Genomic DNA, 14,421 nt, shown 5'->3' with positions numbered 1-14,421 from the left:
TTTGCAATCTGCCTGAAACAACATTTAGGGTGAGAAATTACTATTTGTAGCCAATTTCTTTAGTGTATTAAATTTAGTCTGAGTGTTTTGTTTTATTTGCTCAGTAACTTGCTTTGTTCTATTTGCTATCTCTTATAATCACTTAAAATCTACTTTTATAGTTAATAAATTTGTTTTATTATTAAACCCAGTTTGTGCAATTTCTAACTGGGGGGGGGAGGGCGGCAAGAAGTTGTGCATCTCTCTCTTCAAATTGAGGGAGAGGGTGAATTTTTATAAGCTTGCTCTGTGCAGATTTTTCTACACAGTGCAAGACAATATACCTTTGAGTCTGCACTCCAAGGGAGGTGGGCACCTGAGTGCTGGGGCAAGTCCCTTAAGCTGAGTCTTCTTTGAGCTGATCTCAGTGTGTGTCTTTCTGCAGCTGGGTGTGGCCCTGCCTGTGTGTGTGTGCTAGTGGAGGCTTAAGAGCCTGGCTCAGCAAGACAGGTTAAAGGCTGGCAGAACAGGTGGGCTCAGTGGTATCTCAGTACATCAGGTGGCACCTTAAAGGGGAGCAACCCGTCACACTGGGAAGACACTAATAGCACAGACTTCTTCCCTTCCTTCACATAGAGTCCTGATGGCCTGCCACAGAATTTTTCCAGGGTTCAGGAGATGGAGGAGAGAGAGAACAGGTTCTTTTCACATCCCCAGCACTAGCCCATCTCTAGAAGTTTGTATGGGTTTTTCTGGTGGGGGAGAGAGGAACACACTTGTTCCCCCTTCCCCAGATCTTTTAGGGCAGTAGATACTCCAAGCAATAGGAGTCCTTCCTTTCTCTTCAGGCAACTGCCACGTTGGACCCAACCCCTGCAATGAGGTAGGAGCTTATCTGAAAGAGGCTTTTGCCTGCAAACATAGGGAGGAAAAAGGATAGGGAAGTTGGAGACCCTAAATATACATCCATCTCTCTCTCTCTCTCTCTCTCTCTCTCTCACACACACACACACACGGTGTGTGTACACATATATGTACATGCTTTTTAGAAGATGAAGATTGGCCATTTATTCATCCTGACCCTCACTTTTTTTTTCCTTCTAAAAACACACATAAAAAGCATTATTGTATAGAAATTAAGTGAAAGGGGGAAAAGTGCATTTGCTGAGAGATTGCACAAGAAAGGCAGTGATGTGATGTTCTCACTATGAGCAGACAGGATGAGCAACCTAATGTATGTTCTAAATAAATGCATTAGGAACAGTTTTCAAGTTAAAGAGTTTCTCCTTTCTCTCTAATTAGGTATGTGATCTTCGAAAGCTTTGCTTAATAAAATAGTGCTTATTAGGGAGGTCTTTCAAAGCTCTCAAAGCTTTCAACACTGTATGTTGCAGTTTCTCCTTCACTGCCCTTGATATGTTCAAGATCTTTTAAAAGTGATCTAAATATTTTATTAGTCATTCTTGCTTTTTTCTTAATATAGTTTGCATTTATTGAACCACTAACACTACAACATCTCGAAGCAGACAGGTAGTGTTTACTATGCAAAACACACAGTCAATGATTGGCATCTAAGACCAATTGATCTACCCATTACCACTATCTCCCAACCCCCACAAGCACTACTACAAAGCTATTGATTTAAACACTGCCGATCGGTTTCCATTTTCTGATTTTGGGCAGGCCAATTAAGAAAGTGAGTAATTGTGATTACACTGCTTCAGGATCAATTACATTTGATGCAAGACAAAGTGCTCCTTTTGGTAAAACGTAGGATAATAATTATAATCGGGGAACGCTTTACTGCTGCATATGCCCCAAACAGCTCAAATAAATATCTTCATGCAAGACAATACAGCAAAATAAAGGTGTTAGGACACCTTTTGTCAAAATATTCTTGAAATAATTCACACATCCACACACAAGCTTTTGAACAAAAAACTTTTTAGAAAGTATCGAGAGTTAAAAGAACTGCTATTGATTGTATTTTAAACAGATTCACATGGCTTAAAGACCATCACAAAACACAAAATCGCCTAATATACACATACATACTACAAGAATTTTTGGAACAATAAAACAGCAAATTTTACTCAAAGTACATCTATCTTTATTTTTTTCCCCTTCAACAGTATTCTCAAATATCAAAGGGTTTATTAATCAGTGAAGCAAACAAAGTAAGCAATTCCTATTCTTAATTTAACTTTAAACTTAGTGGTTAGCTTGAGCATTGTCATTGGGCTCACATTGTCCAAATCATTAAAATGAATACAGCACTGGTGTCTGAGGCAAATCTATTTACAGTGACGTTACTCATAGTCTGGTTGGAGTTCAGGAATATTGATCTGTCTTGTTTGTCTAATAGGAAAATAATAAACAATTACTAGGCAATGTTGGAGAAAGTAATCAGTTTTTATATATCACTAATATAGCAGACCTCCCAAAACATAAAGGTGATGATCTGCATAAAATCAATGTGTTATGCTACATTGCTTATACTCATCACTGCAGAGATTCTTAGCAATAAATGGTGTACGTTTGGAACTGAATCATTTACATGCTTAAAAGATGTACTTAAAATAAAAATATTTGCTCTGTTTTAAAAAAGAATGTATATGCTTGTTTGAATACTCTGACATAAGCTTTTTTATTTTAAAATTACAAAGTACATTTGTGTTTAGAGAAACAGATACCTCACATTTTTGTAACAATTTTGAAGTTGCATTGCCTAGAACTCTTCTTCGCTCATTATGTCAAAACAAAGCCTGTGCTGGTCTAATGTGCTATACAGTAAAATAAGGTTAGTTTTTAAAGACTTCAGATCAGTTCCTGATTACCACTGCTGCTGTCATCATCCAGAAAGACACAATTGCATAACTTGTGCATATGCTACATGCCATAGGCATCATGCTGGAGATAAGAATATCTTTAAAACAAAAGAATATCTTTAAAACAACCTCACCTAGGGACTTAGCGTACAAATGAATATCACAAAGAAAGGGTTGTTGAGAAAAACATTTTCAATAGTAAACCCCCCAGAAAAAAGAGAAAATTTAACTTCTGTATTGGCTCTTCTTGAGTGGCATGTTTAACATATATGAAAGCACAGTAGCTTTTCTACTACAAATCTTATATCCCCAGTCTTTAAGAATCTATAAGTTTCCAAACTACCGTTGATCACTGTATCCTATATTCTTTTAAATTATTAAACAAACAAGAGCATAGAACTTTCTACAAGGAAAGACAGTTTTCACCTAACCAGTTTTGGGCGTTGTGATAGGGTTGACAATTCCATGACCCATGTGGTGTGACAAGTGGTGAGAAAAGCTTCTTGCAATATTTGTTTCAGGATATGTTAAGGGGAAGGTAAAGACTAGCAAGCAGGTTCATTTAGTGACATGGGCAAAAGAGTTTGGATTCTGCTACTATTTTTGCATGAATTCACGTTGCCTGACAATGGAGCTCCCAATGGGTGAGCAGACACTTTTTCTGCTTAAATCAAAATATGTAAGTAACTTAGATACAATGCAGGTTGTTAGGCATGATAATGATAAGCAAAGTATATATAAAAACATATATGCAAGGCATATTTGGCAGACACTAGTGGGCCAGCCACCTACTAATTTCTCCCCCAGCTTCTCCCAATCTCTCTTTTTATTATTAGGACGAGGCTTCTCTTACTTGCAAATATGCAGGTGGTTTACTTGGGTGACAAACACTACAAGCCTATTACATAGGCTCTGGACAATCAGGATGGCCTTTTAATGGTATTAAATCCCTTCGGTTTGGTGTGTTTTGATTTGCAAACTCTTGTAACAGAGGAAGAAACTATACTAGACCCTGGGGTCAACTGCTCCCTATGGGAACAAGAAGGGGGTGGTCCTATCCAAAGAGAGATGCTAATGCTATAGGTAGGCAAATGCTTTCAGCTGATTAAGTAAAAAGGCAGTATCCAGGTAAAGGAAAGGCTAGGAAAGCTCAAGAAACTATTATATAAACACACACACACACACACACACACACACACACAATCAATCATCTTTGAGGGACTCCTGCTCTATTTGCAGAACAGTCAGCCTAATGCTCAGCAGCCAATGTTCTGCAAATAGAGCAGGAGTCCCTCAAAGATGATTGTTGCTGCATGTATATGAGCACTCAACTTTTGGCTCTGATATTTTTCTTTGGTTTTATTTTGTTTCTTGATTTTATGTTAGTAAATTACATATTAAAATGTTTCTGAAAATTCAGTTACATCAAATGGTAGGATCCATCTGCAACCTCAGAGTTACCAAAGTAAACTCGTGAAAAGAACAGAGCCACAAACAGGTCAGGTACCTAACAGAAGAAACTGATTTGTTTAGGTAACCCAGATTGAAAGTGCAGTTCGACTTTAATATATATTCATAAGTTAATTCTCATCAAGTAACACAAACTTTCAAAAATCATTTGCCAATATCACGATAGGAAAAATAGTAGAATAGTAAAGTTTACAAGTATGCCTCATTTCTCTATATACACCTTGAATGTCCATTTTATGATGAGCTATTTTGCCCAATTCTGAAACAAATACAGAAAATACAATACGCACTTTGCCCATAAAAATTCTAGTTAGGCTTCAAACTAGTTCCAAATATAATCAGAGCAAATTCAAATATGTTTTAAATCTAGTTATGGAAGAAGTTGTGTAAAAAAGACAAAGACTATAAGATTTCTCCCCTCAGTTTCCATTCAGAACTATCAAATGTAAAACAAAACAAAAACAAACTTACCACAACTGGAAACTGGCAGTCTGAGTAGAATCACAAAAGTCAATACCCATTGAGACAGTAATGGACTCCTCAGGCTCAAGAAATTCTAGAATAGAACATGTAAATTAAGCATTAAAAAAAAAAAAATCAGATCAGCCAATCTAAATACAAAAATTTGATAACATGTAAAACAACAAATGTTTACAGCTTCTTTAAACTTTGAGAGCTTCTGAGGGATAGCTCAGTAGTTTGAGCATTGGCCTGCTAAACCCAGGGTTGTGAGTTCAATCCTTGAGGGGGCCCCTTAGGGATCTGGGGCAAAATAAGTACTTGGTCCTGCTAGTGAAGGTAGGGGGCTGGACTCTATGACCTTTCAGGGTCCCTTCCAGCTCTATGAGATAGGTATATCTCCATAAAAAAAATTCAGCATGACACCACTTATTCATTCAATCTGAAAACTGAAGAGCAAGACAGCACAAGAGCAATAGTAAAATGCACATTACTATACAGTGATGGGGAAAATCAAGTTTAAAAAATTCTAGTCAAATGTGGCCTACTTCTCTCCAAATTTTGTTTGCACTAGTTACATAGGAGGCTGGGAAGATTATGGACCTAAAATGGAGGATACACCTCCATTTTACAAGCAGTGCAGAATGCAGCACTTCCTAAACGAAGACATCAAGAGTAAGTTCACTGTTTGTTTCTTGAACCTCTTCAGAGCCAGATCACCATTCTAACCCTACACTATTGCAGACTGAAGGACTTAGGATAGGACTTGCAGACTGAAGGATTAGGTGAGGTGCTGGGTCCTTCTTTGATACCAAAGGAACATATACAAAAAGTGGTTGTTGAGGAGAACTTCAACTAGAGAACAGACAAGAGAGACAACACACAGGAAGGTAATTGAACAGATGCCATTACAGAAAGGAATGTTAAATTAAAAACGTCTGGACATAGAAAATTTTTGTGCTACTGTGTTCTACATATTTAGGAAATCAGAAGGAGTCAGCTGTTTAATGATGGGGAGAAATATAAAGAAGTCTAATGGCAGTAAAGCAAATTGTGGAAGAATGCAGAAAACCCAGAGGAGGAGGGTTTCAAGTAATGCAGAATAATGGAGGGAAAACAAAGTGCTTCAAGAAAGTCAAGTCTGTATAAGGATCTGTGTGGCATCAAGAAAGAAATACTCCATTCCCCATTTGCCACTGTTACTATTAATGGCAGAGCTGCAACTGCAGAGGCTAGAGTAAGTTTGGAAAACTGATAAGAATGCCTGACTACAAAGACACTTCCACTGTGCTCTCCTGGTGGAATTATGGGACTTAAAGTAGACAACACTCATGAGAGAAACAAAAAATACAAAATGTACTGAAAAGGATAAGACACAGGTGGGTATAAAAACTTCAGATCCAGAAGAAATTGAGGAAGAATGTAGAAAACTTGAGTACAAGCAAATCAGACAAGCAACAACGTAGAAGGAAATAAAAATTACATAAATTTTATTCTGTTAATAGAATTATTTTCTGCTTGAGGTTATGAAGGAGTGTGCATGATGTGGATACCACAAATAAACTTATCGGTTTCAGATTTTTTTTTGTCCGGGGAAAAAAGTGGCAAAAGCTCCAGTGAACATGTCCAATTTTAAATGTGTTACAATTATGGAACCTCTTGATTAACTTCAAATCTGGTAAAAATTCTACTAGTTTTTTTGTTTAAATTTTGAGGATGATATTCCATTGTGGATTTTAGGAAAGAAGGAAAAAATTGGGTTTATGATAAAATATGAGTTACAAACTTCTCTCTAGAAAGGCTACCACCTCTCCATTTAGACAGGATAGTTCAGGCTAAGAGCTTATTTATATATACAGATGGGTAGACACCATTCAGTTCAACTTAGTACCAAGTTTAGATTTTGTCATTGTCTTGAAGTAGATGTTTAGTTATAAAAACAATAGAGACGTATCATTATTAAAATACAAACTGAATCAAATGTTATCCATGCAAAATATCTGACCATATGTTTGGTTTACAGTAGCATGGAAAGTTTGCTCTGAAATAGCCACTTTTTACGTAAGTGCCATGTTTATTCCTTGGATGTGAACATAACTTGCTGGCACAAACCTCCAGTTGGCATTGTCCTAAGATAGCTGTTTGGTCATTAAACTGACTAAGCAGCTAAGAGGTCAGTTGGAAAAAGGGAAGACAGGATACTGGGCTAGATGGACCTTTGTTTGATCCAGAATGGCCATTCTTATGTTCACATGAAAGGATCTGAAGAAATTACAACCAGAGGCAGTATGACTATATGGTTTGATTCATTCTAACTGTACTGGAAATGCTCCCTTTTAACAGACACCTTATTAAACCACACATCCTTGCCACATAATGCTTATTTTTTTATTCGGTCAATCTCTAAAATAAAAAATTAACTTAAAAAAAATCAATACATTTGATATTTTCCATTTCATGTTTTTAACTAAACAAAACAATAGGATTTTGCATAGTTAGTTTTAAAAAGATGATTTGATTACCTATTGGGTTAAACACATGCATCTTCATGCCTGCAGGTAGCTTTCTCTCCCCTATGTGAATATTCTCTAACTTCTGGTCTGTGGTGTTCGTTAATGTCACTTGTACGGATACCATTTGATTTCCATAAATGCACGGCTGCCTTGAGAAGTGATAATGAGCTGCTAATCCTTTCCCACTCATTCGATGAAGCAATTCATGAGTTTTCATTGGCACAAAGATTGGGGAACTGACCTGTTATATAAAAAAGTTAAAAATTAGTGAACAATATACTAGCCAATTCTTGTGGATAGTAGAATAAGAACATAATATGACAGTTTAAATACTGCACTCTCTGCACCAGTTAGAACTCCCTCTCTCTTCTGTGGGAGATTTGGACATGAAAGGAATGCAGTATCAGGGGGCAGATTGATTTTCATGAAAATACCTTAAAGCTTTGACTTCATCAACAGGAACAAATGTGTGGAAAAACTATTAGAACATGTTGAAAATATTCAAGTCCACAAATAGAAGATAATAAAGGAAATATTTGAAACAGCATGAAATAGAATTACAACATTTCTGGTACTGAGAACTAACAGCTCCGCTTATAGTTAAAGTAGTCTAACTTTCTATTATAAGACTATTTCCAATTGCTTATAACTTTGCCAGATTGTTTGAGCTGAGATTTGTCTGCTTCAAACTGATTTTTTAAGTTTCAGCTAAAATGGTCCAGCTGCTCTAGCAACATTTCTCAAATGTGGCCACTGTGTCCAAATGCTTTCTTGCGGCGATAGCCTCCTGGGTGGTGATTTGGGGGGCGGGGGGGAGGAGAGAAAAAGCAGAGGCCCCTCCCCTGGGGCCGCACGGAGGGGTTGGACCCTGTGCCCCTCTTGAGCCACAAATGCTGGAGGAGCAGACAGCCGATGTGAGTCCTCCACCTTCCTCGGGGCATTGGGGCTCACTTAGGCTTCCAGCTTCCTGAAGCGGCAGGCTTTGGCTGCGGCTGCGGCTCTGACTGTGGAGCACTGGGCGCTGGTTCTTTGGCTGCATCGCAGCGAGCTTCGACCCCCGGCTGCTGGGCTTAGGCTCACCCCTCCTCCCCTTTATCAGCCCCTGGTCCCCACTGCTGCCTCCAGCCCCTCACCTACCGACCCTATCACCCCTGGCCTCCCCTGCCTCCCTATCTACCTTCCCATCCAAGGCTTAATTTGTTCCCTGGCTTGCCAGGGCTGAGTAAGTCTGCTGTGAAAAGTGATATTTGTATGTTTGTTAATATCACTTTTCACTGCCTCCCAGCTAGCTAACAAGTCTGCTGCTGTGAAAAGTGATATTAACAAACATACGAATATCACTTTTCACAGAACCTGACTTACTAGCTAGCAAGGCCAAAAAAACCCACAACCAAAGAAGCAAAAGAAACAACAAATCTTCCCTGCTACAAATTAAGCTGACTACTTCTTGTCCTATTTTCAGTGGATATGGAGAACAATTAATCAACCTCTTTCTAACAGTCCTCAGTAGGTTCCCCTTCAGTCTTCTTTTCTCAAGACTAAAACATAGTCAGGTTTTGTAACCTTTCCTCATAGGTTAGGTTTTCTAAACCCTTTATTATTATTTTTTTATCTCCTTTTCTAGACCTTTTCCAATTTGTCTATATCTTTCTCAAGGTGTGATGCTTAAAAATGGACACAATACTCCAGTTGAGGCTCACCAGGGCTAAGTAGAGCAGAACAATTATGCCCATGTCTTACATATGACACTGCTGGTAATAAACCCTAGAATACTAGCATTTTTTAAATTTAATTTTTTGCCACTGCACCACATTGCTGGTGCATGTTCAATTTATGATATAAAATCCCCAGATCCTTTTCTGCTGTACTATGGCCTAGCCAGTTATTCTCCATGTTGTAGTTGTGCATTTGCTTTTTTCTTCCGAAGTGTAGTACTCTGGACTTATCTTCAATGAATTTCATTTTGTTGAATTCAGAGCAATTCTCCAATTTCACAAGATCATTTTGAGTTCTAATCCTGTGTAGAAAGAATAGTAAATATGGCAGGCGACCAGCTTGGCTAAACAGTGAAATCCTTGCTGATCTTAAATGCAAAAAAGAGGCTTATAAGAAGTGGAAGATTGGACAAATGACCAGGGAGGAGTATAAAAATATTGCTCAGGCGTGCAGGAGTGAAATCAGGAAGGCCAAATCACACTTGGAGTTGCAGTTAGCAAGAGATGTTAAGAGTAACAAGAAAGGTTTCTTCAGGTATGTTAGCAACAAGAAGAAAATCAAGGAAAGTGTGGGCCCCTTACTGAATGAGGGAGGCAACCTAGTGACCGACGATGTGGAAAAAGCTAATGTACTCAATGATTTTTTTGCCTCTGTCTTCACGCACAAGGTCAGCTCCCAGATTGCTGCACTGGGCAGTACAGCATGGGGAGAAGGTGACCAGCCCTCTGTGGAGAAAGAAGTGGTTCGGGACTATTTAGAAAAACTGGACGTGCACAAGTCCATGGGGCCGGATGCGCTGCATCCGAGGGTGCTAAAGGAGTTGGCGGGTGAGATTGCAGAGCCATTAGCCATTATTTTTGAAAACTCATGGCGATCGGGGGAGGTCCCAGATGACTGGAAAAAGGCTAATGTAGTGCCCATCTTTAAAAAAGGGAAGAAGGAGGATCCGGGGAACTACAGGCCAGTCAGCCTCACCTCAGTCCCTGGAAAAATTATGGAGCAGGTCCTCAAGGAATCAATTATGAAACATTTAGAGGAGAGGAAAGTGATCAGGAACAGTCAGCATGGATTCACGAAGGGGAAGTCGTGCCTGACTAACCTAATTGCCTTCTATGATGAGATAACTGGCTCTGTGGATGAGGGGAAAGCAGTGGATGTGTTATTTCTTGACTTTAGCAAAGCTTTTGATACGGTCTCCCACAGTATTCTTGCCACCAAGTTAAAGAAGTATGGGCTGGATGAATGGACTGTAAGGTGGATAGAAAGCTGGCTAGATCGTCGGGCTCAACGGGTAGTGATCAATGGCTCCATGTCTAGTTGGCAGCCGGTTTCAAGTGGAGTGCCCCAAGGGTCGGTCCTGGGGCCGGTTTTGTTTAATATCTTTATTAATGATCTGGAGGATGGTGTGGACTGCACTCTCAGCAAGTTTGCAGATGACACTAAACTAGGAGGCGTGGTAGATACACTAGAGGGTAGGGATCGGATACAGAGGGACCTAGACAAATTAGAGGATTGGGCAGAAAAAAACCTGATGAGGTTCAACAAGGACAAGTGCAGAGTCCTGCACTTAGGACGGAAGAATCCCATGCACTGCTACAGACTAGGGACCGAATGGCTAGGTAGCAGTTCTGCTGAAAAGGACCTAGGGGTCACAGTGGACGAGAAGCTGGATATGAGTCAACAGTGTGCTCTTGTTGCCAAGAAGGCTAACGGCATTTTGGGCTGTATAAGTAGGGGCATTGCCAGCAGATCGAGGAACGTGATCGTTCCCCTTTATTCGACATTGGTGAGGCCTCATCTGGAATACTGTGTCCAGTTTTGGGCCCCACACTACAAGAAGGATGTGGAAAAATTGGAAAGAGTCCAGCGGAGGGCAACAAAAATGATTAGGGGTCTGGAGCACATGACTTATGAGGAGAGGCTGAGAGAACTGGGATTGTTTAGTCTCCAGAAGAGAAGAATGAGGGGGGATTTGATAGCAGCCTTCAACTACCTGAAGGGGGGTTCCAAAGAGGATGGAGCTCGGCTGTTCTCAGTGGTGGCAGATGACAGAACAAGGAGCAATGGTCTCAAGTTGCAGTGGGGGAGGTCCAGGTTGGATATCAGGAAAAACTATTTCACTAGGAGGGTGGTGAAACACTGGAATGCGTTACCTAGGGAGGTGGTGGAGTCTCCTTCCTTGGAGGTTTTTAAGGCCCGGCTTGACAAAGCCCTGGCTGGGATGATTTAGCTGGGAATTGGTCCTGCTTTGAGCAGGGGGTTGGACTAGATGACCTCTTGAGGTCCCTTCCAACTCTGATATTCTATGATTCTATGATTCCTGTCTTCCAAAATGCCTGCAGACCCACCCACCCCGACTCTGGCAGCTTAGGTCATCCGCAAATATTATAAGCATATTCTTAACTCCAATATTCAAGCCATTAATTAAAATATTGACTAATTCTAGAGGCAAGGCACACTCCTGAGGGACTCCACTAGATATGTCCTCCTGGTTTGATAGCAAATCATTGATAGCTACTGTAAGTACATTTTTTCAACCAACTATACACCTGGCTGGCTAGATTGTCAGGCTCAACAGGTAGTGATCAACAGCTCAATGACTAGTTGGCAGCCAGTATCAATTGGAGTGCTCCAGGGGTCAGTTTTGTTAAATGTCTTTATTGATGATGGGATTAATTTCACCCTCAGCAAGTTCACAGATGACACTTAACTGGGGGGGAGAGGTAGATACACTGGAGGGTAGGGATAGGATACAGAGTGACCTAGTCAAATTGGAGGATTGGGCCAAAAAAAATCTGATGAGGTTCAACAAGGACAAGTGCACAGTCCTGCACTTCAGAAGGAAGAATCCCATGCACCGCTACAGGCTGGGGACCGACTGGCTAAGCAGCAGTTCTGCAGAAAAGGACCTGGGGATTACAGTGGATGAGAAGCTGGATATGAGTCAGCAGTGTGCCCTTGATGCTAAGAAGGCCAACAGCATATTGGGCTGTATTAGTAGGAGCATAGTCAGCAGATTGAGGGAAGTGATTATTCCCCTCTATTTGGCACTGGTGAGACTACACCTGGAGTATTGCATCCAATTTTGGTCCCCCCACTACAGAAGGGATGTGGACAAATTGAAGAGAGTCCAATGGAGGGCAACGAAAATGATTAGGGGGCTGGGGCACATGACTTACGAGGAGAGGCTGAGGGAACTGGGCTTATTTAGTCTGCAGAAGAGAAAAGAGTGAGGGGGGATTTGATAGCAGCCTTCAACTACCTGAAGGGGAGTTCCAAAGAGGATGGAGCTTGGCTGTTCTCAGTGGTGGTAGATGACAGAACAAGAAACATCGGTGTCATGTTGGATATTAGTATACACTATTTCACTAGGAGCATGGTGAAGCCCTGGAATGGGTTACTGAGGGAGGTGGTGGAATCTCCATTCTTAAGAGGTTTTTAAGGCCCGGCTTGACAAAGCCTTGGCTGGGATGATTTAGTTGGGGATTGGTCCTGCTTTGAGCAGGGGATTGGACTAGATGACCTCCAGAGGTCTCTTCCAACCCTTATATTCTATGATTCTCTTATAGTATATTAATCTAGACCAAATTTTTGCACTGTCTGCACTGAGTGTGCTGTACCTCCACAGAGCTCTATGCCAGCCACACTGAGTATGTGCCATCCCCACAAATCTCAGTGAGCATGCTCCAAGCTGGGGCTGCCAGGCTGAGCATGACCTTGTAGTAATTACTCCTCCTGTCTGCCAGGAGACACTGTGGTGCCAGGCACAAGAACAGAGTAGGGAGACTTTCTCCAGTACTCTCAGTGCTTTCTACCTTCTGTATTAGTGCCCAGGCAGCATGGAGGAGGAAAAGGAAACTGCATGATTTGAATGCAAAGGGCTGAGGAGCAAGGATGGACAGGGACATGCTAGGGACAAAGGCAGAAGGGTCTATAACCACTTCAGCACACTTCTAAACCTGCTAAGTGTATTGGGTCTCCTGACATGGGAAAACCACATACACAGTGGAGATAACCCCCTTCTGACTGACTGCTCTTTCCAAGGCAGCAGGAGAGTGAGTAGCAGCCGCCAGTTAGAGGTGCTGTGGGACAGTTTGCCCTTTGAGACTGCCCTATCCTTTATTGCAGTTACCTGCCTCACTCACTACACACCTCATTTCTCCAACATATGAGACAGGGACAACAACTTCAGTCACTACTTAACTAACTGGGAGCTGGGGGGAGCGTAGGACTAGTTGTGCAGGGAGACAGAGCCAGCGAGGAAAATGGGGGGAGGAATGTGAGCTAGTTGGGTGGGGATGGAAATAAACAACATGTGGTATACCTCATCTTGTGCAGTAAAGCCCCAGTAACAACCATGTGGGTGACACTAGACAATCACTATGCTCTGGAATTAACTCACAGGAAAACTATAAGAGACAAACACCACAACACCTCTGAGTGAACACTTTTCACAAAGCAATCACCCTATATCTGGCCTATCAGTGCTCATCCTCAAAGGAAAACTGCACAACACTTTCGAAAGACAAGTTGTAGCACGGACGTATGCAAGACAAAATCAGGAAAAGATTCTCTAGGTAAAAACTGGAAAGTCTTTCATCCTGTCTGCAACTTGCAGTTGGGAGGATGACCTAAACAACCTACTCCCGTCCAAGTAAAAAGCTAACACTCTTCTAACATCCAGGATATAGATTCTCTCTTAATCCTTTTGAGACTAGGGTTTAGGAATATAAGGAACTGGGGCTGCTAAGTAAATTGCTTGATTGAGGTGGAATTCTGATACTAAAGTCAAAAAAATTTGGATGTGGCCGTATGTATATGGAGTCCTTATAAAAGATTGTGTGGGGAGGGTCAGCTACCAATTGCTTGTAGTTCTACCACTCTTCTCACAGAGGTAATAGCTACCAAAAAATGCTACTTTCATGGATAGATGGAGTAAAAACAGTTAGCCATTAGTTCAAAGGATCCACTTTGTTTGCAACAGATTAAAGTCCCAGAGAGGGATAGGTTCTGCAATGTGGACATATAACTTGTCCATACCTTTTAAGAACCTAATTGACAGTGGGTAAAAAACAGAGGTGAAAGTAAGTCGGCCCGGTACGGCATGCCGGACCAGACCGGCTTCCCCAGGCTGGCACTTTAAAGGTCCCGGGACTCCCTGCAGCGGCTGGAGCCCCGGGCCCCTTAAATTGCCTCCCAAGCCCCAGGGCTCCGGCAGCCGGGCTCGGGCGGTGATTTAAATGGCCCGGGGCTCCTGCCTCTGAGGGCAGCCCTTTAAAGTGCCACCCCAGCCCTGCCACCTACTCTGGAGCTCAGGTAGCTGGGCTTGGGCGGTGCTTTAAAGGGCCTGGGACTCCTGCTGCTGCGGGGAGCCCTGGCCCTTTAAACCGCCAACTGAGCCCTGCTGCTGCTACCCCGGGGCTCAGGCAGCGGGGCTCCGGCTGTGCTTTAAGGAG

General features: G+C 41.6%; 1 protein-coding gene across 2 annotated transcripts in view; it reads right to left on the bottom strand.

The window, feature by feature from the left end:
• AP3B1 (adaptor related protein complex 3 subunit beta 1) overlaps positions 1-14,421 on the bottom strand; it is a 282,184-nt gene that overhangs the window by 23,497 nt on the left and 244,266 nt on the right. For both annotated transcript variants that reach the window (XM_034773780.1, XM_034773779.1), the window contains exons 23-24: positions 7,259-7,490; positions 4,749-4,833 (exon numbers count right to left, since the gene is read on the bottom strand). In XM_034773780.1, the coding sequence (XP_034629671.1) occupies positions 4,749-4,833; positions 7,259-7,490 (317 nt within the window). The remainder of the gene's footprint in view (positions 1-4,748; positions 4,834-7,258; positions 7,491-14,421) is intronic.

Source organism: Trachemys scripta, chromosome 6, assembly GCF_013100865.1.
Source record: "Trachemys scripta elegans isolate TJP31775 chromosome 6, CAS_Tse_1.0, whole genome shotgun sequence".
Classification (NCBI taxonomy): Eukaryota; Metazoa; Chordata; order Testudines; family Emydidae; genus Trachemys; species Trachemys scripta.
This window is presented reverse-complemented; position numbering and strand designations above follow the sequence as displayed.